General features: G+C 40.4%; 1 protein-coding gene across 3 annotated transcripts in view; it reads right to left on the reverse strand.

The window, feature by feature from the left end:
- Window positions 1-5,820: 5,820 nt before the first annotated feature.
- Window positions 5,821-24,533, reverse strand: part of GRIA3 (glutamate receptor, ionotropic, AMPA 3) — a 276,738-nt gene continuing 258,025 nt past the window's right edge. The window contains exons 14-16 of one of the 3 annotated variants that reach the window (XM_008574539.1): window positions 13,623-13,737; window positions 10,781-11,028; window positions 5,821-8,000 (exon numbers count right to left, since the gene is read on the reverse strand). In XM_008574539.1, the coding sequence (XP_008572761.1) occupies window positions 10,783-11,028; window positions 13,623-13,737 (361 nt within the window). In that variant the 3' untranslated portion in view covers window positions 5,821-8,000; window positions 10,781-10,782. Of the gene's footprint in view, window positions 8,001-10,780; window positions 11,029-13,622; window positions 13,738-24,533 lie in introns of those variants that run through there. The other 2 variants (XM_008574541.1, XM_008574542.1) reach the window with 2 other exon arrangements.

Consider the following 24,533-nt stretch of genomic DNA (forward strand, 5'->3'; position numbering starts at 1 on the left):
GGGTGCCAGCATGGTTGGGTTCTGGTGAGGACTATCTTCTTGGCTTGCAGGCAGCTGCCTTCTCACCCTGTGCTCACATAGCCTTTCCTCCGCGCATGTGTGTGGACAGAGAGATAGCTCTGTGTCTTCCTCTTCTTACAAGGCCACCAATCCTATCATATTAGGACCCATACTTAGGATCTCATTTAACCTTAATTACATCCGAAAAGCCCTATCTCCAAATCCAGTAACATTGAGGGTTAGGATTCAACATATGAATTTTGGAGGTGGCACAATTTAGTCCATAGTGAAGGGTAAGGAAAGAAATCTAGAGAATGGGCTGCTTAGAGTGCTCCAAACACTTACACAAATACATGTGCTTGGTGCTGTGGATTGATTGAATTGTGTCCCCAAAGTCCATATTTTAGAAGCTTAATTCCCACTGTAAATGTTGAGGGTGGGAAATCCTGTTATGACAATTGAAAGGTGGCACTTTGAAGAGGTGATTAGATTGTAGGGCCATGCTGTAGTGAATGGAGTAATAACGTTGGTCAGGGGCGTGGGTCTGAGGGCGTTAAAAGGAGATGACATGAGGAATTATCTCTCTCTATTCTGCCATTTTCTGCCACGTGAGACCCCTGCATTGCTGTAAAGCCACCACCAAAAAGACCCTCACCAGATGTGTTGCCTGGACATTGAACTTCCCAGCCTCCAAAACTGTAAGCAATAAATTTCATTTTCTTATATATTACCCAGTTCCAAGTATTTTGTTATAAGCAACCGAAATGGACTAATACACTTGGGTATATATAAACTGAATGCACAAACACCCCCACCTGTTCTTTTCTTATTCTTTCTTGCATTCCAACCAAGTTTTATCTAATATCTCCCTCAGAGTGATCAGAACAGCCTTCTTGTATTACTGTATTTTGGGGAGTGGTTTGGTGCCCTCTACTAGCTTGCTTGAGGCTTGCACATTCCTTCCTTGGTAATAACCCTAGTTAGTTTTCTTCCATGTGAGCACAAACCATGTGATGATTCTGGGATCCAAAAGATGCAAAGAACCATCTGTTTCCTTTTCACTACATCTTTAGCTGTACAAGTTGATGTTAAACTGACCCATCTGTTCTTTCATTGTCATTGTGCTATGGGTTCTGTTTTTGAGTGCAAGCCTTTATTGTCAAATTGTCACATCCACCAATTTCAGCATTCATTAGATTTAGTCTTATATTTATTTTAATCCCCATCAATAGGGTTTTAAATCAAAATAGAGACTCTTAGAGGGAGTTCTAGTTCAGCAGTGGGTTGAGGATTAAATCAGACACAATAGTTTTTGTGCTGGAAAGGTAGAGTTTGATGTGTTATGGGATAATCCAAGTGAAGAGGTTCCATAGGCATTTGGATATACTGGTTTGGAGCTCAGGAGAGAGATATGAGATGGAAATGGAGACTTGGGAGACATCATAATATAGGTGGAAATGGAAACCATGGGATAGCACCCAGGAGGAGTATACAGAGTAAGAAGAAAGAAGGGGGAACATGGTGGAACTCAGGAGAACATTAACATTAAGAGATAGAAGAGGAGACCAGGAAGCAGAAAAGAAATTAGCAGTAGCAAGGTAGGAGGAAAACTGGGAAAGAGTGCTGCCACAGAAGTCAAAGGTATAGAGATTTCCAAGATGGGAGAGGTTAATAGCACCAAATTCTGGAAAGAGGTCAAGTAAAATAAAATAATGGCTAGTAAGTAAAGTCGGGGTTGGCAAACTTTTTCTATAAAGAGCAAGTTAGCAAATATTTGAGACCCTGTGGGCAATACTGTTGATGCAGTTAGTTAACTCTCCCATTGTACAGTGAAAGCAGTCACAGATAATACATAAATGAATGAGTGTGGCTGTGTTCCAGTAAAACTTTATTAACAAAAACAGATGGTGGGCCAGATTTAGCCTGTGGGCCAAAGTTTGCCATTCCTTGCTATAAAGTACAGATTACAGTTTATTGATGACCTTGGCAAGAGAAGTTCTTGTAGAGTGGTGGTGGCAGAAGCCATAATGCAGCAATTGAGAATTGCAGATGGAGGGTACAACAAGCTTTTCTAAAACTCTACTGTAAAAAGAGGGAAAATGTGGGCCCTAGTGGGTTTCACCAGGTTCAGAGAGGGTTTGGAGTCTGTCTGGGAAATTCTTGCACTTTCACAGGGGAAGACTGCAATGTTGTTTGGGACTGTTTGTAAATGTCGTTCCCTCTATCTGCGTATATTCAAGCTTCTTGTGAGCTGCTGCCAGAGCTTTAATTGACTTGTTCAGGCTTAATGAATATTTATTAGGGAAGCTGTAAATCAATCATTTTGCTATAGGATTGAAGCTCAGTGAAACCACTGCAGGGGTAATTTTGCCAAAAATGTTGACATGGGGACAGAATTATCTCTTAGGCTGTCATTGCAGGTTCTTTTACACTTTTATAGCTAAGGCACTGTAAATCAGCAAATACCTCCTGTTCAGAGTTTGGTTGGGTGGCAGGAATGTGGCCATTCTGAGGTTCTCAGCAGCTAGAGTGCAATCCCATACTAGAGGGATCTGGTATGACTCCTCAGTTGCAAAGGCTCACAGCTTTTGAGGCAGAAAGAGAAATTCAGTTAGACTCCACCGGATTGTATTAGGAAGAGCAAGTACAAGTGAAGGGGCAAAGGGATAGTCTTCCTTCTGGGCTCCTTATAGTATTTTCTCTGAATGGAGCATTGGACATGAATGAATGCAGATTCTTTCTGGTCATCATCTACCTTGCTACAAAGACTGGAAGCCTTTTGAGGGCAGGAGCCAAGTTTGCTCCTTCATCATCTGGCAAGGAGAGGAGGAATGTATATGTCTTCTCCCAACCATCTTGTCCAGGTGATGTTTGGTTGCAATAACAATGGCTGTCAGAGAGCGTGGGGTCTTGCCCATTCAAATGGGTTGAGAATGCTGAGGATTTGGCAGTAGGTTTGGGACACTGACAGACCCGCTAATGCTTCCCTCCATCCTTTCCTGACAACAATGCTATCCCAGAGAGCCTTTTGAGAAAGTCCAAGTGCTCTGTCTTCACTGAGTTTAAATGGCTTGTTCATGACTCCTAGTCTTACACATGCAGGAAGTCTAGCACTTCATTCTTTCATTTTAGTTCTAGAGGCAGCTTTCATTAATTCTTTGTGTTACCTACTGTTTTCACCCAAGACTGTGCCCTTCTTTCAGTCTAGAATGATAGGGGTGAAACTGTAAGTCTTTTCAGTCTTCCCAGATTCATGAGAGATTTCCTGATGGGATGCTAAGTTCTGTGTGCTCCCCCAATTGAATGTAAATATATTGCTGCTGAGTTTCATGTCTACCAAGTGATCTGATAATAAATTTGTGCCCAGCAAACCCAGTTCAACAGGGTGAGGATTGGAGGGGAGAGATATGGCCCAGAGTAGCTGAAAAGCTGGCTCAGGTTTTGAAAGTAACTCTCCACTAATAATAGGTTTTAGTGGTGGTTTTGTTATAACTGGTTTCTGACCCTTGTGAGATAGCATATTAAAGCATCTTCTGCTTGATTGAGTTTGCATTCTGAGGAATAATGTTTGTGTGTTTGTTTGGAGGCTGGCCAATTCAGGGATCTGAACCCTTGACCTGGAATAATGTTTTTTTTTTTTTTTTAAAAGATGACCGGTAAGGGGATCTCAACCCTTGGCTTGGTGTTGTCAGCACCACGCTCAGCCAGTGAGCAAACCGGCCATCCCTATATAGGATCTGAACCCGTGGCCTTGGTGTTATCAGCACCGCACTCTACCGAGCGAGCCACAGGCCGGCCCATGGAATAATGGTTTTGCTTCTTGCTTTGTTCTCCTCCTTGACGTTCATCCCCCAAGTCACAGTCAAATCCTTTTCCCCATCCTATAGCAGGAAGGCAATTTGTATCACTGTTCCTTCCATGATGCTACCAAGGTTTCCTTAAATACAGTTTTTCTTCCAGTTTGAAGATTGTTCTATTGACAGAGAGTGATCAGATGTAAGTCTTAACAGGGCAAGAAAACCAATGCGGAGACACAGAGGCATTCTCCTTTTATGCACAGGAGGAAAGTGTCATTTGAAGCTCAAGGTCTTTTTGCAGACCGGGTTGGCAAGGCTGGCTCTATGTGTAAGCGAAATATATAGCTACTTACAGTTCAATTTGAAAAACACTAAAAGTACTCCCTTTTGCTTCTCCCGCCTTCAAGGAGAAAAAACCCCCACACCTCACCTAAACCAAAATAGTGCTCCACTATCCTCTGCCACGGCACCTGAGATTAGCCTCTTCTTTGGGGTAAGGAATTAGAACTCCTGTTAAAATAGAAGTCTATTATGTTTTTTAGATCAGTAGGAATAAAATGCATGACAAATTTTATTATTTAAAGTGCTGGGAGAGGGAAAAGCATGGGGGAATCATGAGAGAGGAATGTCCCAGATTCCAGTGACAGTAACAAACCTTATACACCAGTGTTCATGAGAGAAGGTGGAGGGAGGTACAAGCTCTGGAACAATGACCTGAGGCCAGGTTTCTCTAAGTTCTAGGGGGAGATGTCACAGGTGAAAGAAGGAAGTCAGAAATCTATTATTTTCAAAAATCTGGGGACATCATTTGATACTTGAACTGATTTCAACAGCCCCCAAGGGGACTATCACTCTAGTGTAGTCATTGAACCTGCTCCCTAGAGAATCAATTCTCTTCTAGTGGGACTGCTACAGGTATCCTAACAAAAAGAATAAAATAAAAAATATAAAAAGAAAGAAAGAAAGAAAGAAATCAGAGAAAGCAGTTGAAGAGTTATAAAGTGTAAGTGGTTTACCAGCTAATCATATAGAGGACAGTGAAAATTGTAGTTAATTATGCTGAAGCCTACAGGGCAAGTTAACTGCAGGCAGGTGATTATATCAGCCTACGTTCAGAATTTTCTGAGAATCTTTTTTTCCTACTGTTACTTCTTTTCTTCTCAAAGGTCTCATGTTCCTTGCTCCCTAACTCTCTAACCCCAGATATCTTTCTTCCTTTATCTCTCTAGCATTTCAACTGCACTTTCCTTTTTTTTCCTGCTCAGTTGCAAATTATCCCCTCTTCTTTCCTCCTATTAGTATCCCCTGTCTTCTACAGTGATCATAAGAAAAAATTGGAATACATTTAAACACTTGCTTTATTTATTGGATAAAGTTGCATTCCATGTTCAGAATCTGCAAACCAGACTAGGTGATTAGACTTTCATTTCTCTCTGCAAAATATTCTAAAATAAATGTAGTCCTAAATTCATTATTTCTTCTCCCACTCTAGATCAGTGACCCTGGTGGAATAAAGGTTTTCCAATGAGGAATTATTGTCAGTCATTAAAGCAGCAGCACAAAACTTAGCCAAATAACTAAGTGTGCTAGGACACATACTTTGTGATGACAGAGGAAAGTAATTGAAAGTGTTTTTGAAGGTCTTCAATCCTGAATTTGGGCACTTCCTTGGGAGATCAGATCTGGAGATGGGAGTATTCAGGACCAAGGTTAGGGTCATGGCAGGCCTCTAGGGAGAGGGTCCCAAAGGGTGCAGGAGAAAGAGAATGGGAATGGTAGGCCCTAAAGTCAAACTAATCTAAGGTCTTGGAAATATGGTACCGTTTAGGCTGATGGGTCTGAGCCTTACTGCAGTTTCAGTTGAGGTGGGGAGAGAGATGTAATCCTTTGCGAAAATCACCAGTAAGGTGACTATTACATTGTTGGCAAAGCTTCTGGTGGCAAGTCAATTAGTAAATAATAACTTCTTGGCATCTGCATCCAAGTAAATTTTAAACAACCTACTCAAAGCACAGAAACAGAATTCTTTCTTTACAATTTTATTTACAAAATGTATTAAAACTTTGTACAATACCTCATGGCAATGAGGCTCCGTAATTTATGCCCACACATGCAATTTATGCTTTTACAGCCATTAGTTTGCTTGGCAATTTTTCTGTTCACTGAAGTACAGCTTTAACAACAAAAAGAAAAGAACTGGAAAAAAAAAATCCTTAAGTGACTACCGCCAAACTCCCATAGCTTGAAGTTAGTAGCAGAAATTTGAAGCAATCAACATTTTTTTAAACATGCAAGTTTTTTAAAAAATAACAAACCAATTTACCCGCCTCTTCATCCCAGTGAAGTTTCTCCTCTGAAAAACTGTTTTGAGTCAATAAACATACATTTCTCTTTATACAGTACCTACGAAAATGTTTGTGTGGTTGGTTTGTTTTATACAACTTCATATTCACACAGCATTAGTTTCCCGCACTGGGACATTATAGCATTCAAAAGTTGAAAATCACAGTTTCATGTAAATGAAACAAAACAAAAACACAACAGCTTTCTTTTTGTTCAATACCATTTAAAATTTGACAGGTGAGTTATTCGCTTATGACAATTTTTGGAATGAAAGTTTATATTACACTTTTCTGGAAACGTTTCCTTGGAACGAGACTTCTTCCTTTCTTTTCTGAAGAGACAGGAACAAATATGCAGCGAGTCAACTAAGCATCTAAGGGCCACACTTGGGAAATGAATGCCAGCTCTTAGTTTTTACAGTCTGGAAACTTCCCAATGCACATTACTGATGAGAGCCAGCTACTGAACTACAGAAAGCATACGTCGTTATATAGGAGGTAATTAGTGAGCGGAGACTATTTCCTCTGACTGTTCTGATGACGCCGATGGCAGGTACACAATTAGTTACTTGACAGCCCGTGGAGCAGTGGAGCGATCTTCTGAGAGATTCGGTACAGAGACTGCTCCAAGCAAGGACCTGGAAGTGGATGCTGAGGTCCTCAGATTAGCAGTAGGTTTGGGAATGCATTTTAGTCTTTGCAAACTAGGAAAGGACACATGCAGTCTGCTGGAGAGCCACGGGCAGTAACAGGCAACAGCTGGTAAGGCAGACCCAGCAAGAGTAAAGTCAGATTGAGAACTGTGGTCTGAACCCACTGGCCTGCCTTGCAACGTGGTCCTGTCTCCGTGGTGTACACTTGAAAGGCATACCTAGCAGAGAAAGCAGAGCTAAACGTGTTGTTTCTGAGAAAGATATTCTAAACACATCTGGGAGTACAGGCAGCATTGCCCTCACCTCACTGCTAAATACTCAGCTATCTTGACTTAAAATGCACACTGAAGCAAGAAAAACAGATCTGTGAGCTGAAATTCCAGGCTTCTTGGAAAGCCCCGGGATCCGTTTTAGGAAAGCACCGAGAGGTATCCTGATAGCGCCCCGTCCCTTGCTACACACAAAAGTCAATTTTGAAAGCTCTGTTAATCCCTTCACCGAGTTGGAAGTTATTGAAGCCTTTTCGCAAAACCATTTCAAGAACACAGAGAAGTCACCGTTTAGTCCCTTTTCCAAAGCATTTGAATTTTCTTAAGTGTTGCATTAACATTCTAAAGATACACACATTTCAACAACATTGAAAGGAAATAGGGTGCACAGAACATCACCACCAACAGGAAATACCAAAAACATCTGGTCAGCAGATCCTAGAAGAAATGCCAGTCTGCCTTCCCTGACACTGGGAGACAGAGATTTTTTATATCAGGAGGAATTAATTCTTTTAGCTAAGATGGGCCTATTTGCTGAATTGGAATTTTAAATTTGTGTGTGTGTATATAAAGAGCATGGTGTTTGTATACTGTGCAGTGGCATCAAAGAATGGCTTTTGTTGAATTGATTTTTTTTTAATAAGATTTTTTTTCACATACTGGAATCTTGCATGTCCATTTTTTTGTTGGTTTTTACTTTAATTTTTTTCAAGCAAAGCAAAAAGATTTCAATGATGGTTTGCATTGTCGCAAGTCTCAGAGTGTTCCATAAGGCACTGAAGGAAAAAAAATCAGTTTTTCCTATTGAAAGGTCATTGCACCATCAGCAATATTCGTGTCATGCCCGACACCAAGGAGAGTGAAATCTGGCTCAGGATCCTTGAAGCAGCCACGTTTTCGGTGATTTCCTCTCATCACATGCCTCCAGTGGGAAGGGATCTGAAAAGGCAAGGGGAAATTTAAATGTGAAGGGGTTTTCTACTGGAAATCAGGAAGTTTATTATGGCTCAGTCTATCTTGGACAAAACCATGGCTGCTTTCTCAAGTTGGCATTTCTGGAGCTGCACCCATTTGACTGGCTTTAGGCAACAGGTCTTGTTAAATTCTTTAACCTGATGCCAATGCTTTGCAATAGGTTAAATGAGGATCATTCTTTACTATATGCATTGTACTAAGGAATATACAGGCATTGTGTGAAGTCTAACTGAAGACTTTAATCACTTAGGACTTAGGTATTCTAGGAAGTTTCAGTGGCATTTAAATACAGATATCCAGGAGAACTACATCGCAAGAGTGTATGCTGATCGCGGAACCTATGACAAAGGACTGTTTACCTAGGACAGAGGATAAACAGTGTTCTATGGCTTACTGAATTGAAATCAATACATTTTGACTGTGAGAAGGAAATTCCTTCCTTCCTTCTTCCCTCTCTCCCTCCCTCCCTTCCTTTCCTTTTCTCTGTCTCTCTCCTTCCCTTCTTCCTTTCTTTATTTTCTTAAGTTACATTCTCTGAGATTATTTTCTGTAAAATCTTACTGTTCCCTATACCCAGCAGCATCTGGGAGCTTGTGAGAAATGTAGAGCTCATGCTTCATCCCAGACCTGCAGAATCAGGATTTACATTTTTACAAGATCGCCATGTGATTTGCATGCACACTGATGTTTGAGAAACACTGCTCTTGGGCTTTAACAAGGGGCTGATGCTGTAGTGGTTGGGGTGTAGGGACATAGATTCTCAGATGGAGTGGCTGATAAATAGAGTGCCTGGAAGTTGTGTGAACCTGACATGCTTCTGTTTCAGAAAGATTCTTTCTGGGGAAAGTGGGAGTGATTGGATATACTACCTTGTGTGGAGTATAAGGAGTGGTGAAGTTGGTGAAGTTCCTCAAGACTTTTTTTTTTGTGGACAAGTGGGACATGAGATCTGCTCTCCATCTGACAGGATCCCATTGGGGTTTCAAGCTCCTGTATGCTACCAGGCCATGGGTGGTTAGAATCAGCACGGTGTAGTAAAGGATACAGCTATAGGAGGAAGAATGGTTGGGTTCTAGTCCTAGAACTACGACAACCTAGTTGTGTTGCTTTGAACAAGTCACTTGATGAGGCTGGGTCTTAGTTAACTGAAAGAGAAAATGCTACCTGACCCATCATGTCTCAAACAAGGCAATAGATATATGAGAGTACTTGGAAAACTGCTACACAAATTTAAGGTGTATTATTTATTCGGATGCCAGCACCTCAGAATTTGGGATAATTAAGCTAGACTGAAATTATCCAAGTACTATCCACTGAAAAAGCAAATAAATTGCCCCAGATTGTCATGGCCTATATCACCTGCTCAAGAGTAAAACATTTTAAGCACACTGGAACATTAAACACTTGCATGCAAACAATGCAGGCTACAGATGAATCCATATATTGTACATCTACCAATGCAATGGGAGCACTTTGTCAGCAGGTTAGTTCACTGTTCTAAACATGTTGTGGCAAAAGGATGCAGTCTGCAGGAGGAAAGAAAAACCAGCAACTTCACCAAACAAGATGATGGTTTCCATGGTGAAGACAAGTGATTTATTAGGATAAAATAGTATTTAGAAATTGGCTGAATTTAGATCCACAGTGTGAAATATAAGAAGGCCAAAACACAGATGCATGTGTAGCAATTCCAGCACATCGACTCATGAGGTCAAAATCGCCCACCTAAAATAAGAGGCATGAAGTTGCTAATTGTTCTGTTTCACTTTAGGTGGGCATGTTAGTAATGACAGATGCAGTTGAAGGTAACAAGACTATATTCTTTTAAACACTTCCAGGATGGAGACATTATCCTAATACAAGCTTGCCTTTGAACACATCTGAGTTATTGGTGGGCTTTGGCTGTAGCTGCCAGAGTCAAGGTGGCATCAGTCAGGTTCATCTAAGTATGAATTTGGGTTTGGCCAGCAACAGGGAGCTTAAACTGTCCCTTGAGAGACACTTAACCTGAGCATCAGTTCCAAGGAAGGGACAACAAAGGCACTCAAAGATTAAGAAAATCAATACTGCTTGCTTAAAAGAACTCCCCTATAGAAACATTGCAGTGCTCAAGGTGGCAGTGCCTCACTTCTAGTCCTAATTTTAACATCAGCTCTAGAGCAGCTGCTTTTACTACAGCTACACTGTCCAACACAGTAGCCACTGGCCACATGTGACTAGTGAACATTTGATATGTGGCTAATACGAGTCAAGATGTACCGTAAGTATAAAATATACCCCAGATTTCTAAGATTAGTATGAAGAAAAGAACGTAAAATATCTCATTCATTTTTTTTATATTGATAACATGTTGAAATGGCAATATTTTGGATATATTGGGCTACAAGTAATATATCATTAAATTAATTTCACTTGTTTTGCTTTTTTAAATGTGACTACTAGAGCATTTAAATTAACACATGTGGTTCACAGATGTGGGTTGCACATATTTCTAATAAACAGTGCTGCTCTAGAGATGTTTTTTTCTTTTGGGTCACAGACCACAATTTAATTATAGCTATGCTATCAGAAGAGCACTACTGCCTGACAAGAAAGCACAACCATTGTTTTCAAAGAATTGATGGTTGCAAAGAAGAGACAATACTTGGAACAATAAACCAAACTAAAAAAAAAAGAAAGGAAGAAAGAAAGAGATTAACATACAGTAATGTAAAGCTGATTAGTTTACTAGACCTTCACCGTACCCCTAGATCTTAACACTCTCTGTTCCATACACGTTGTAGCCTTCTCTGTATGTAGCGTAATTCTGAGTGTTGGTGGCAGGAGCAGGTTTAAAGTTTTGGGTGTTCTTTGTGAGTTTCATGCGTTTGGACTCTGCCCGTGATTTGTAACAGAATTCTATCAAAGCCACCATCATGGCCAGCCCCAGACCTCCGACAAGTATATAGAAAACACCTGCCACATTGCTCAGGCTCAGAGCGCTGGTCTTGTCCTAAGAGAAATGAACAATGTGATTAGTTCTTGGGGAGAACAAAGGCAATGGGACATTATAATACATCACAACAGTATACGATAGTTCTAAATTGTAAAATAACTAAACATTGATGCAAGTGTTATGACCAACTCTGGCAAATGGTGTATGTTTCGCAACGACCAGCAAGATGGTAGATTGTGCTTCTGTTGACAGTTTTTATCCTCACCTAAATGTCCTTTTATTTTGGCTCCTTATGTCCCTTAGTACCTCAGAATGCTGTTAACAGCTAAATAAAACAGTACTTGGCCATGGGAGCAAACGAGTAAACGCAAGCATAATTTATTCCTCTGCCAGCCTTAATAAACACCATTTGCCAGAGTTGAGCTGTGACATTATCTCTATAAATGTAATACTCTTTTTGTTTGGGAACTTGAAGCACTCTTTCCCCTCTCTGCCCCGCAACACCCCTTTCTCCCTTATTCTCCCTATGACAAACTTTGTCAACAAGTAGTCTTTAAGATACTAGGTGAGAATAGTAGAGGTCTTGATATTCTTATCTGGGGTGTTACTGCATGAAAGTTTGTTTAAAGAGGGTTAACTCTCTTGTTTCCCCCAGTAGCTGAGAAACTACTCCCTTTGGGAACTGGTTGCTAAGTTCTCATCCTAGTTAAAATCAGGGCAGCAAGTCTTTGTGTTGCTGGAGTAAAGGCACAGCACAAAGAATTGGCTCCGTTCCATCTTCCTGAGAGTTGAAGAAAACTGTCAGGAGGACCCATTGGGTCTTGGATCAGCTCCATATAAATCAGAAAGCTTTTCTAGGAGGCTGATGATTTTTTAAAAATCCAGCTCATTTTTAGCTTTTACTCCAGGGAATGTAGAGAATAGTTAAAAAAAAATACTACATTTATATGCTTTCTATTTAACATAGAGGGGAAATCTAGGAAGCCGGTCAGTGACTTTCAGGTCAAACTGCAAATCTGACTAAGCTATCTATCTGCCTGTATGAAAAAAACAAAAACTGAACTGCTGAACAATGGAAAGAAAAACGTTGGTGTCTTGAGCCCTACCTTGAGGTAGGACACACCAAGGGCCAGGAGTCTTTCTTTGAAAAAAATAAAATAAAATAGCATTTTGTAGTCTTTTTAGAGGGAATGTAACCATTTTGCTGCTGAAGGTAATTGAATGGAATACACAAATTGTTAAGCCAGTGTATTTTGAGCATTTTATTTAAATGATAGCACAGTGAGCAGATGATGGCCATTGCTGACACTCGACACTCTGGTTCAGCTAGTCTTGGTATCATTTAAAGAATTAAATGCGAAGACAATTAATGGCCATGTCCTTCTGATCCTACTTTCATACAAGCCAGTCCTGTGCTTGTTTGCCTTAATAAAAAGGCCAATTGAAATTGAGTCACATTCAGGGAGGAGGGTGTGAGGGTGCCACATGTCTACAACAACCTTGCAAATAGTCATTCTTCTAGGATAAATGACAATTAGCTAGATAAGTAGTAAGAATTTCTGTCACTTATGAATGCTGGAATATATCCTTTAGGAGGCTGGTGAGACTATCGGCAAGGATGTTCCACAGTCCATTAGGAAATGGACCAATTCCGGGTAACCCTTCCTTTGCTGTTAGATTTTTATATGTATGTGGTATTTAATGGGGGAAGAGGTCCTTTGACATAATCTATTTAAGTTTCGAATGCCATGTATTTAAGTTTCACAACAGTTACAGAATTCCCTGATGTGGGATGTAGAAAACCAGTAGCAAAATGGTTCACTGCACAGGGAAAATGAGTGGCACTTCATGAAATGAATTAACTGATACCACAATATTAGTTCAAAAAAAGGAAAGGCAAAAATTGAAACTAAAAAGAACTTTCTTGGGGGAGTGAAGGGGGGCAGGAAGGAGGCGGGGAAGAGTGTTTCATGCTTATCAATGTGATGTTATCCTGACAAGGTATACCCTTAAGGAGCATGCGACTAAATTTTAAAAGTATTACGTACAGAGATTCAAGTGACACCTTTGGAAAAGAGAAGTGTGACAGACTTAATAAGATTTGAGATCCAAATAGATGCTGAATTCAATATGACAGCAGCTGGGAGAAGGCTAATCATTCTGCTTACAGAGACCAGTCTTTGTTATTTATTTGTTGGACTGTTTTCAGATGGGATTGGCATAATATATTAATAACCAAAGGTATTTACAACTACAAAGTCTCTGACACTGTAAGAGGTTAAGAAAAAGTACTGTCACAACTGAATCTGTTTTTTTTTTTTGTTGTTGTTGTTATATTTTCTCTTTGAACTTTCAAAATGTAAAATACAGTAAAACCCCCTTATAACACAGTTCATTATTTTACAGCTTTGGAAATACAGTGGGCCAGATCAAGCTCCCTAATCATAACAGGTCTGTGGAGTCAAAGACTGATGTAACGTAGCAGGCCTTTGAGGCTGGTGTTTGCTTTACTCCTTTAGCACTGGTGTTATAAAGGGGTCCCACTGTGTCAGGGAGTGTGTATTGGGAAGGAAAGCCATTTTAGGGTAGAAAATAAACAGTGGGTCAAAATGTGATTGCTAATCAGTACAAAAAGACCTTCAGCGACTGACCTTACTCCCGGAGTCCTTGGCTCCACATTCCCCCTTATCGTACCACCATTTGTTTTTCAGCTTGTCTAAGATGCCTTGTTCACTGAGTTTCAATACTGCAAGGTTTACAGGCGTTCTTCACGTGGGAAATAACATAAATAACATTATATTATGTTATTTTATGTTATTCAAGCTTCAAACTACTTTAAAACTATAGAAAGCGATAAAGCAGGGGGCCCTGGCCACAGAGTAATTTTAGACACTGCAGGCAACCTGAGCATTACCTTATAAAAAAGTTAACACTACAGCAACGCTATATTTACCAGGGCCTGCCCATATCGCTTTGAGTAATCGGCACACACTGTTAAATAATGAGGATAGAAAAAAAGGCACTCCTCAGATAGGCTGTGTGTGGTGAGGAGGGTCTCCCCTCAGGTGACAATAGTCGGTGGCAGCTTGCAGTAGCTTTGTGACGGAGATGTGTTAGGTTTGATCTAACCGGGTGTCTTGTTGTACTTCCAGACAGAAAACAAGTTTTAAGGGGGAGTCAGGAAGGGGATAGGGACAGAAGAGGAAGCATTTCCATATTGTGGACTGAGACAAGTGGATAAATCCGAACAGAACAGAAAAGAGATTCTATATAAATAACATGCCTTCTGATTAATTGTCCTTTATTACAGAAACCTGTTGCCCAGCTGAAAATGATCTCAAAAAGAATTGTACTACATACATGTCCTTACTCTACAAACATGTATTCTAAATTCTTACCACATACTGGTTTTAGTATTAAACTAAGAGGTACACAACATGGACCTCTGAGTTTTGATTAGGAGTATTTTCAATAATGAAAAAACTGGTCTGTGGATTGTTTTTGAGTTACTGACTGTCTCTCTGGATATGGTCATATATCTGTGATCAACTCAGATCACCAGAGTGGATCAGATTGTTGCAAAATGGATTAGTAATATGGTATGACCTGAAATGGTAAGCTGACTCTGCCACTATTGGGTAGCACTGTAGAGGAATAGGTTAGGTAAGTTGTTCTAGTAAGATAAGATTTCCTCAACTGAGAGGCTAGTGTATCCCCAGGAGGCCAGGCCACTGCTCCTTAGTCCTTCACTGTTTAAAGTGTAAGGACTGTATTCAGAGTCACTGAGCAAATGCGTGAAACCCTCCTGCTCCTAGGATAAAGATTTTCTCAGAGATTTCTTCAGCTGTGAAATGGGAATAATGACTCTTACCTTGTCTTCTTTCTAGAGTTATTGAATTTTAAATAAAGAGTCTCTAATAACTTTGGATTAAAAAATGCATTATACAGAGAGGGTGGCATTCTATTATGAGGCAATAAACTGTGTTCAGATTCATGGGAATGATATTGACAATACTAATACATGTTAGTCTGAATGTCCCTAACTTAAAAGGAGGGAAGCAGACAAATTTATGTAACCATGAGCATGCGATGAAATTTCTTAGCTTATTTTGGATAAGTTGAACCCACTAACATATCCAGTCACTGACAAGACTTCTTATAGTCACAAAGATGTGGCCTCTTATCATACCAAGTTCCGAAGCCTATTTCCTTCCTTCCCCCAATTGCTGTTGAGAGCAGAGGGGCCATCTTATCTTGAGATATTATAAGAAAAATATCATTGTTTAAAAATAATATGCACTTTCAGAATTCTTGAGATTCAAAAAATTATAAATCTTTAGTGTCAGGGAGGTGACACTTTTTCAGCTTAGTGCAGGACCTGGCAGCCAGTGTATTTGCATTCTGTATCTCACCAGGAGACTGGGGTCCTTTTATATTTTAAACAAGTTCCTTCGATCAATGCTCAGAACCCCAGGCTTCTCAAATGCTAGCCAGAATTGCTTGGAATGCAAAGCAACAAAAGATACTCATATAAAACTCTGAACCTCTTTAAGATATTATTGGCAGTGAAAGTTAAGTCTTAGACTTTTAAAAGACAGACAAGGCCATCTATGGCTCCGAGATCAGTGTTGGAACTGACTTCTCCCCTAGTCCCTACCATCTTGCTCCCTTCTCTCTCTTCTTTCCCCCAATTACTTGTTGTCTTATCACGGTCACTTCTCCTCCAATGCTATGCCTTAAGCCAAGCACTGGCAGCAGGCTCTGCACTGTGGCATTTAGCTCAGGATGCAGGGGAAGAGGCTTTCTAATGGGACATGGGTGACTGAGCTCATCAGGACCACAGGAAAAAGAACAAAGCATCTTGTTCCTCCCTTCTGTGGTTCCTCTTTTCTTATTGCAAAGGGCTTAGTATCCTCACACTGCTCTCTGACTAAGCCCTTACCAGGCCCTGTTTTCCCTCAAGATACTATGTTCTTCAAATTACTTCATTCAATTTCTTCAGTTCTGCTGCTCTTACTAGGTCTTAGGAACAGAGCAGTCTGATTGAAGGTACTCACACTGAGGTCCAATAGAGAGGTTCCACTCTCCCTAGAGATCCTGGTTTTTAAAGAAATTTGTCAACCCTTAAGTGAGCTAGATTGATAAAAGAATGGCATATTAGTTTAGAACAATGGTTCTTAAAGTGCAGTCCAGGAGTCCCTGGGGGATCCCTGTAACCCTTTCACAGAGGGTTTACGAGGTCAAACTACTTTTATAATAATACTAAGATATTACTTGCTCTTTTTACTATTATTCCTTCATGATGTACAGTGGAGTTTCTTGGAGGATACATGATGTGTGAAATCACAACAGATTGAATGAAGAAACAGAAAAAAGAATCCCATATTCTTATATTAAGCCAGATATGAACTAGATTTACAAAAATATAGGACAGTGCCACTCTTCTCACTAATTTTTTTTGTCTTGGAAAAAAATAGTTATTTTTCAGAAAAAGTATATTATTTATGTTAATATATATTAGGTTTATTATTTTTTTAAATGAATCAGTGAATATATTCTGTAAAAATTCTTCCATTTTAATTTCTGATGTGGTAAATATTAATAGATATAGCACACATAAACAAAATCTTTTGGGGCTTCCCAATAATTTTTAAGAGTGTAAAGAGGTACTGGGACGAAAAGTTTGAGAAGCACTGGTTTTGGAGGAGAAAAGGTTTTTCCTATGTCAGGGGTCTATTCCTAGGCTGCCATCGTCCATTCTTGCTAAAACCCAGGCTCAGTATGTCAGCAACTTAGCATCCTACTTCTGACAAATGGCCTATCCCTACCTTATGCCATCCAGTGGCTTCCACAGAATGACTAGTAACTTCTGTCCACTCCCATGTCCTCACAGTTACAGTGGAGGTTACTTTGGAGCATTGGTTCTCAACTGGGGGTCATTTTGTCCTCCAGGGTACATTGGCAATGTCTGGAGATTTTTCTTTTTTTTTCTTTTTAAAGGTGACCGGTAAGGGGATCTATACCCTTGACTTGGTGTTGTCAGCACCATGCTCTCCACAGTGAGCTAACCGGCCATCCCTATATGGGATCCGAACCCGTGGCCTTGGTGTTATCAGCACCGCACTCTACCGAGTGAGCCACGGGCCGGCCCTTGGAGATGTTTTTAGTTGTCATAACTGGGTATGGGGGGGAATGCTACAGGCATCCAGTGGGTAGAGGCCAGGAATACTACCAAACATCCTACAATGTACAGGTAGCCCCCACAACAAAGAATTATCTGGCCCCAAATACCAATAGTGCCTTAGAGCATCCAAGCCTCCTCTGAGATACCCCAGGACTTCAGAGATCTCTGACAAATGATATACTCCTAGAAGTTTAGTCTTTGATTGGGAGAAAAAATCACAGGGTTTATGAAATTTGGCAGGAAACCAATGTGCGTTTGAGAACTTCTAAATAAAAATGAGGGAGAAAAACAAACATTTTAAGCAGCAGCACTGCCAAGGAGCATAAAAGCTGTAATCAGAAATCACAGATAATACCACTTAACAAGGTTAGGATAGCTGCCAAGAAAAGAAAGTACTTTAAAAGCCAAATCTCCTAGAATTCTATGTTGCTGCAGGGTAGACTAAATTCCCAAGATGGCAGAGAAAAACTGCTTTTATCCACATTTACTTTATCCACTCTTACTTTACCTTATTGGATGTATTGCCTAGCCCGATCTAAATCAAACACATGTACTGACACCCTCTCCCCAACACACACACACACACACACACACACACACACACACACACACACACACACACAAGTTGGTATTTTGAAGGAAGTGGAATTAGATGGGCATTTGGTCATTTTAAACGTCACTTTCTCCAGGAAGCCATTTTTGCTCCCCACACCAGTGGTTTCTCTCCCGTCCCTCATCTTCCTCTTTGCTTTATTATTTATATCCCTGTCTTGTGTCTACCACTAGACTGTGTGCTTCTGAAGGGCAGGGACCACGGCTTACATATTTATATCCCCGTTTAAGATACTTTTGTCAGTAAATTCTCATTGACTTTTTGTTGAATTCTCTTAGCATTTTGTTTTTCAACCTAGTACCTTCACATAATTATAATTACTATTATTATTCTTCAAGTGGAACGATCACCCTAAGAAGGTAGATTTGTGGTCTCCATTTCATAAGTAAAGAAATTGAAGCACAGGTAGGTTAAGCAATCTGCTCAAGCCTGCACAGCAAATTATGGGGCAGGCCCAAAGACAAATTAATACTCACTGAACTCTGTACAGTACTGTGCATTCTCCAATGGAACACACAAAAGGGTAGCAGCCCTCATTTTTGCTCTTCAGGCTTAGACATTTGTAATATATATATTCTTTTCTTTAGAGACCGTACTCCAAATAACTATCAACCTAGCAAGGGCTTATTTTGCAGCTGGGGCCTTTTACTGTGGTGCAGCACATGTCTTCAGGGTAACGTTTCAGAGCAATTACTGTAGGCCCTTAACTGGTACCTAAGAGAATTATAAATCAGAAATATTTGTACTCACCTCAATAGCGAACAGAAAGAATTAAACAAAGTAGGTCAGATTCCTATCATGGAAATTAGTCAGGCATTCTCCTCTCTGAAGGGCTTGCTATGAACTTTTTGCTGAGTAGAGCCCTCCTAAGACAGAGTCATGGGTTGGAAGGTTTAGGGAGAAGACAGGAGAGCTTTATCATGTAATTTAAAGGGTCTGGGAATGTCCCCCTGTCCAAAATATTTTCCTCACTGGTACCTGAAATTCTACGATGAAAATTTCACATCTTTAAGTTTGAGCAACATGCCTTGTTAAAATACAAATCTTCCTGAGAAAAAGGAAATGACACAAAGAGTAATTATTTACAAACTACAACTCTTTGTCCATTTTGTTTAAAAATTGTTCAGGGTAGGGGAGAAAATGTAAAGTTGCCTTAAGAAGAGTCATAAAAATGCATGTGGATCTTTGATCAGATAGAGAGGGTAAGAGCAAATGTGAATTAGATAGAAATTTAAAAGTATGTGAAGGTAATGCTGACCTGTGTCAGGATGATAGTTCCCAAGTGTGGGGAACAGTCATGGAACGGCATCTGTTTGTTTGTTTTCTATATAGGGGGTAGTAATGTAATTCATAATACTTTGATAATAAGTTCTATTTTTGAAGAAAACATTATTGGCTGATACAAATTTCTGCTTATCTTTGCCATCCACACCTGGCAATAATTCAGCTACAAAGGACTATGCTCACAATCCGAGGCATCCATTTCCCAGTTGGTTGTTGTCTAGAGCCCAGACACAGTTCCCAGAACATACCAAGCAGCCATTTCAAAGAATCAGTGTTATCTTAATAATGGCAAACCTTACACATAGAGACAGCTTTAGGATAAGAATACCATTTTTTTTTCTGTGAACGTAAAAACTGTTTATTCAAAAATAAATAAATAAAAAAATTTTTTGATGTATTTAAAAAGAACTGCCCAATTTATTTTAAAATTTTGATTTCAGAAAAGACCTAAAATAGTAAATAAATTAGCTTGGAGCCACGCTGGATTTCTTATTATGAACAAAGAAATGTTGAGAGAGTGACGTAAGGGTGCTGAACTTCCCTACAGGGAAAAGAAGAAAAATTGGGTCTGTTCATTAACTGCCGAGTTGATTCCTCCATATAATCTGGTGATCCTGGAAGGGATGAGAGAGGAGGTTCTGCTAGATATGGCTCTGGGCCTGAAAATATCGGGACCTAGGGTGTAGTATGATTTATCCACCTGAGAGACTGTGAGCTATATTCTGCTCTAAATGGCTTCACTTCTCCTTTCTGAGCAGGGACACCTAAAGAGCAAATGTCTGTAATTAATGATTCCAGAAGATCTTCAATGGTGCCCTTAGGAGGGATAGATATATGTGTAAATACGTAGGTTATGGAAAAGACAAGGAGATCACAGAGAAGTAAAAGAAATATATGAGCAAGGATGGTGCATTTGCATAGTTAATTAGAAACCTGCTCTGACAACACAATATACAGATGATGAAAGTGGAAAGTTAACCTAAGCTGGAAGCCCTTCCCTTACCTTGTTCCTTATCCAAGTTATTAACACTTGTTCTTTGGTTACTAGTGATTTTTTTGGAGCAAGTTTTTAGAAATATCTTTGGCCCAGTGGACAGCCATCCTCCCCTTTGCTGGCTCTTTTACTGACGAGATTTCAGGTTTTCATGATGAGAAGCTACCTTTCCCTGTTCCTCACTTGCTTCCGTAGCTTTTTCTGGAGAAGGCCTAGCATTGCTCAGGACATAACAGGCATGTGCAGGCAGGCAGGCACAGACATCTCTGCCCAGGTTGGTCTTGCTTTATTAAGTTGAAGCCAATTGATGATCAAGCAAGAGAGGAATCTTGGCTGGACAAAAGGATTTACTATGTGGTCCTTTATATCATTTTCTGTAGGCTAATGTGGGATATGTGGAGTGAAGGGATTTACCTCTCCATATAGCAGCTGTTGGAGGCCATGGCAGTTCAAAACATGCCTCAGAGTACACTAGTGTCTGGAGCCATTTTTAAAAAACCTCCATCCCCTTTTTACAGGGGTTCCTGGATGCAGGATTCCAGGAGATTGAGGGTTTAGATTATTTTAATCCTTTAACACTTGAATCAGCCTGAGCATTCTCTGTAAACTGGGAGCATGTGCATATCTGACTGCTGGCATTCCTGGATTCTGGTCCCCCAAGTGACCCTCATTTCACAGGGGCAGCTACAATGATTTGCAGAGTTATGAAGGGCTTAGTTGCTAGAAGCTGCCTCTGAGAGGGTATTTATATCCATGTAGTTCGCAAATGTAGCTCAAATCTATTTAACTCCTTGCTAATGGTATCATAATTTAATATAAGCGCAAAGTGCAAATTTAATAATGTATGTATATAACATTAGGAGTTGAAAGCTGTGAGTCATTTTATTAAAGGCCTAACAATGCTAGTGATTGAAACCTATTGATGAGCATCTGTGCTAAAGCAGCAGCCCCAGAAACAACTTTTAGATATGTGGGTAAAGCCAGTGGCATTTCCAAATGATAACCTCTCAAATTCAAAGCAATATACTCCTTGATTCCACAGGTTGTGAATTTTACTAATGGATTTTGGCCAAACTGGACCTCTGTCCAACTTTCCCTTCTAGAACAGGAATCCAAAACCATTATTGGTTGTGAACTATTTCACATAGCCCAATTTGTCTGGGAAGACATCTTGTCCAATTTGTCCCTGACAGACAGAAGGGGCTCAAGGAAGATGCTAAGCTTCTAGAGAAGCCAGTTTTGGTTAAAATGTGGGCACAGATACTTTCTCAAGTACACAGTTGGTGTGATTCACTTGAAAACTCTATTTTAAGATCCTTTCAAAATCTGAACCATCAAATTTGGTTGGGGTTTATTATGTATCAGTGTGTTTTCTTTTTTTTTTTTTTTTCCTTTTTGTCTTTTTTCGTGTCCGGCAACGGATCGCAACCCTCAGTGTTGCCCCCGTACCGGACCGGGACCGGCAACGGGATCGCAACCCTCGGTGTTGCGCCCACACCTCACTCAGCCAGTGAGCGGGAACCGGTCTGTATGTGGGATCCGAACCCTCGGCGGGAGCGCCGCCGCGCACTCCCAAGAGGCGCACTGTAGCAGTGCGCCACTGGGCCGGCCCCTGAGTGTGTTTTCTTTAGTTCATTTCAATGGCACCAAGAGAGGCATAGACTGAGAAGATGATCTTTACCAGAAACTCACATGATGAGTGTTTCTGAAGACGTTTAGCTCATTCCCCTGATTCTAGGCAAAATATGCATTAAGAGTTCTATCTGATGGGTGCCAGCATCCTCTTTTTTCTCCAGTAGCCATCCCTTGACCATGACTCATAGAAAAATAATCAGCCTTAGCTTATATCCAAATATAGATTATAACAAATAGTGTCTATATATCAGATCTGAAAGCCAGCTACTGGTTGCCATGCCAGGGCAGCACATACCACCTTCTTCTAGCACACATTCTAGCACACACACACCACATTTGCACATTTTCAGCAGTGATGCTAGGCAGGACACACCAGCAGTCTTACTATATACATATATATATATGTGTGTGTGTGTGTGTGTGTGTGTGTGTGTATATATATAGTAAAGTATGCTATTGCTTTTGGTATATATTTTGAGCAATATTTGTTTCGATGCCAGGTGAAATTAAGCAAAAATGTGAATCCAGCACTTGGACCACACTTTTGCCACCTCTGACCAATGGGGATCAGCCTCATGTGTCAAGGGCCAAATGCTATACCGCTCTCTAGAAAGTCAAAAGAGAATGGATTTCAACTGTTCTCCGTAAGGAAATTTGCCCCCTCCCTGCTCCACCAACCCCAGTTCCCACCCTAACCAAATGTTTCAATTGCATCAAGTCTCTCATGTTTCTTTTCCATGGCTGTCCTACCTTTCAGAGTGTGGTTTTATAACCTTTTCTCCAAATGTAAGGAAACCAAATGATTTGGTCTTTGAGGGGCAGAAAGGGCAGAGACATACACCATTTCATTCTGTGCCACTGCAACGGTGTCTTTCCTCTTGGCAATTGTGTAACAGCATTCTTACCCCTTCAGGCTTTTCTCTCCTGCTGCTTTTTCTTTAGCTCTGGTGTTGGACATTTCATCATTATTTGTCAATAAGAAACACATTCATGTTATCAGGATAACACCAAAGGCAAATAACCATGTCCTAATCATAGAAACCATGTTAAGGCCACACAGTCAATTTTTAAAAACCACTAGAATGGAACAGCTTAAAAAATTTTTTCTTTCTGGATTGCATTTTTTTCCGTTGGTAGAATTTATTCTTTAACACCATTTGGCAAAATCAATGGTTTTGTCAGCCACTGGACTGGTTCAGTTCTTAAGGCAACAGGTCCCTTGCTTGAAGCAGCCACTTGAGAGAAAGTGAGGATTTGCTCTTGGGAGGAAGACCTGAGTAAGTTCAAGGAGCAAATTTAGTCACTACCAGGAAAAAGAACTGACAGGTTCTTCGTACTTCCAGGAGTCAGTATCAGCACAGAGACATGCAAACCAATGAAGAGCATAATATACTCACCCTACTCCTCGATCTCAAACCAGAGTCTTGGGGATTCACAGGAACTTCTGTTAAGACCCAGGAAGTGCCATCGATCTGTAATGATTCTTGCCTACACACATAACAGTGTCAATTAAGAGTCACTGGGATCCATCTTAATCCTGGGTATCCAAAATTTCTACCTTTAAGGATGGCTCCTGCCAATCAAAGATCCATTTTGTTGCAGGTAAAGGCAGATGCAGATTCATATCCATTACCCAAGGCCCAAGAATGTCAAAGAATTCTGGGTGTGGAAGAGAAGTGGTTAAGAGACGGTGGCACAGGAGAGGAGAATTGTAGACATATATGGAAGAAGAAATACACGTAAAACTGAAGATCTCATTTATACATATGGGAAATACAGTACAACCTCATTCATCTACGTACCACCAAATACGAAGCTGAGGGAATTTGGAAATGGGCTGTCCGTAAGTGTAACTTTTTGCTCTCTTTGAATAGAAGACTTGCTAAGCAAATGCATGGTCTTAAAAAAAAAAAGGATTGCTAATGATAGGAAGGAAAAACATGTTTGAATTTCTTAAGAGAACAAACTCTTCCTGGGTACTTTAAAAACACCCATGTGAAAGGAAATACAACTAATTTTAATTGCAGGCATTTATTTTGAACCTATTAAAACAAGTTGCCTTTTTTTTTAGCATCATGTTGATCAGTTCATTCTAGTCCTTATATATTTTTGAATATAGCAAAACTGTATTTCTCTACCAATATTCTATGTCTTAATGATTATTCTACCACTTATTTAAATAATAAAGGTTTGGGCCGGCCCGGTGGCGCACTGCTACAGTGCGCCGCTTGGGAGCGCAGCGGCGCTCCCGCCGAGGGTTCGGATCCCACATACAGACTGGTTCCCGCTCACTGGCTGAGTGAGGTGTGGGCGCAACACCGAGGGTTGCGATCCCGTTGCCGGTCCCGGTCCGGTACGGGGGCAACACTGAGGGTTGCGATCCGTTGCCGGACACGAAAAAAGACAAAAAGGAAAAAAAAATATATATATATAATAAAGGTTTAACTGCATAGTCCATCTTCATCTCTCACTTCCCCATATGCCTTATAAGTTAAGGCACCCACTTATCATATAATTCTCATTGCAGTCAAGGGGTTCAGAATGGTCCCATTTAAACATTCTGTTCATTGTTCTAAAGCACACAATGTATGTTGATTTTCACCTTGGAAAATATGGACACTGGAAGTCTATTTAAATCCCTGGATATAATAAAGCCAAATAGAATTTTAGGGTGAGGTAGGATAGGGTTTCTAATAACTTGTCACCCCAGTCACAGATAGCTTGCTTCACTGACCCAACCCTGTCTAGTAAGGTAAGGCTAGGCAGGAAGGCCAAGTTGATGTCCTTTTCCTGAGATAAAGGGAATGAAGTGGTGGTGGTGGGGGGGGGGGGGGGGGGGGGGGGGTCGGAAG

Source organism: Galeopterus variegatus, unplaced genomic scaffold (genome assembly GCF_000696425.1).
Source record: "Galeopterus variegatus unplaced genomic scaffold, G_variegatus-3.0.2 Scaffold1061, whole genome shotgun sequence".
Lineage (NCBI taxonomy): Eukaryota > Metazoa > Chordata > Mammalia > Dermoptera > Cynocephalidae > Galeopterus > Galeopterus variegatus.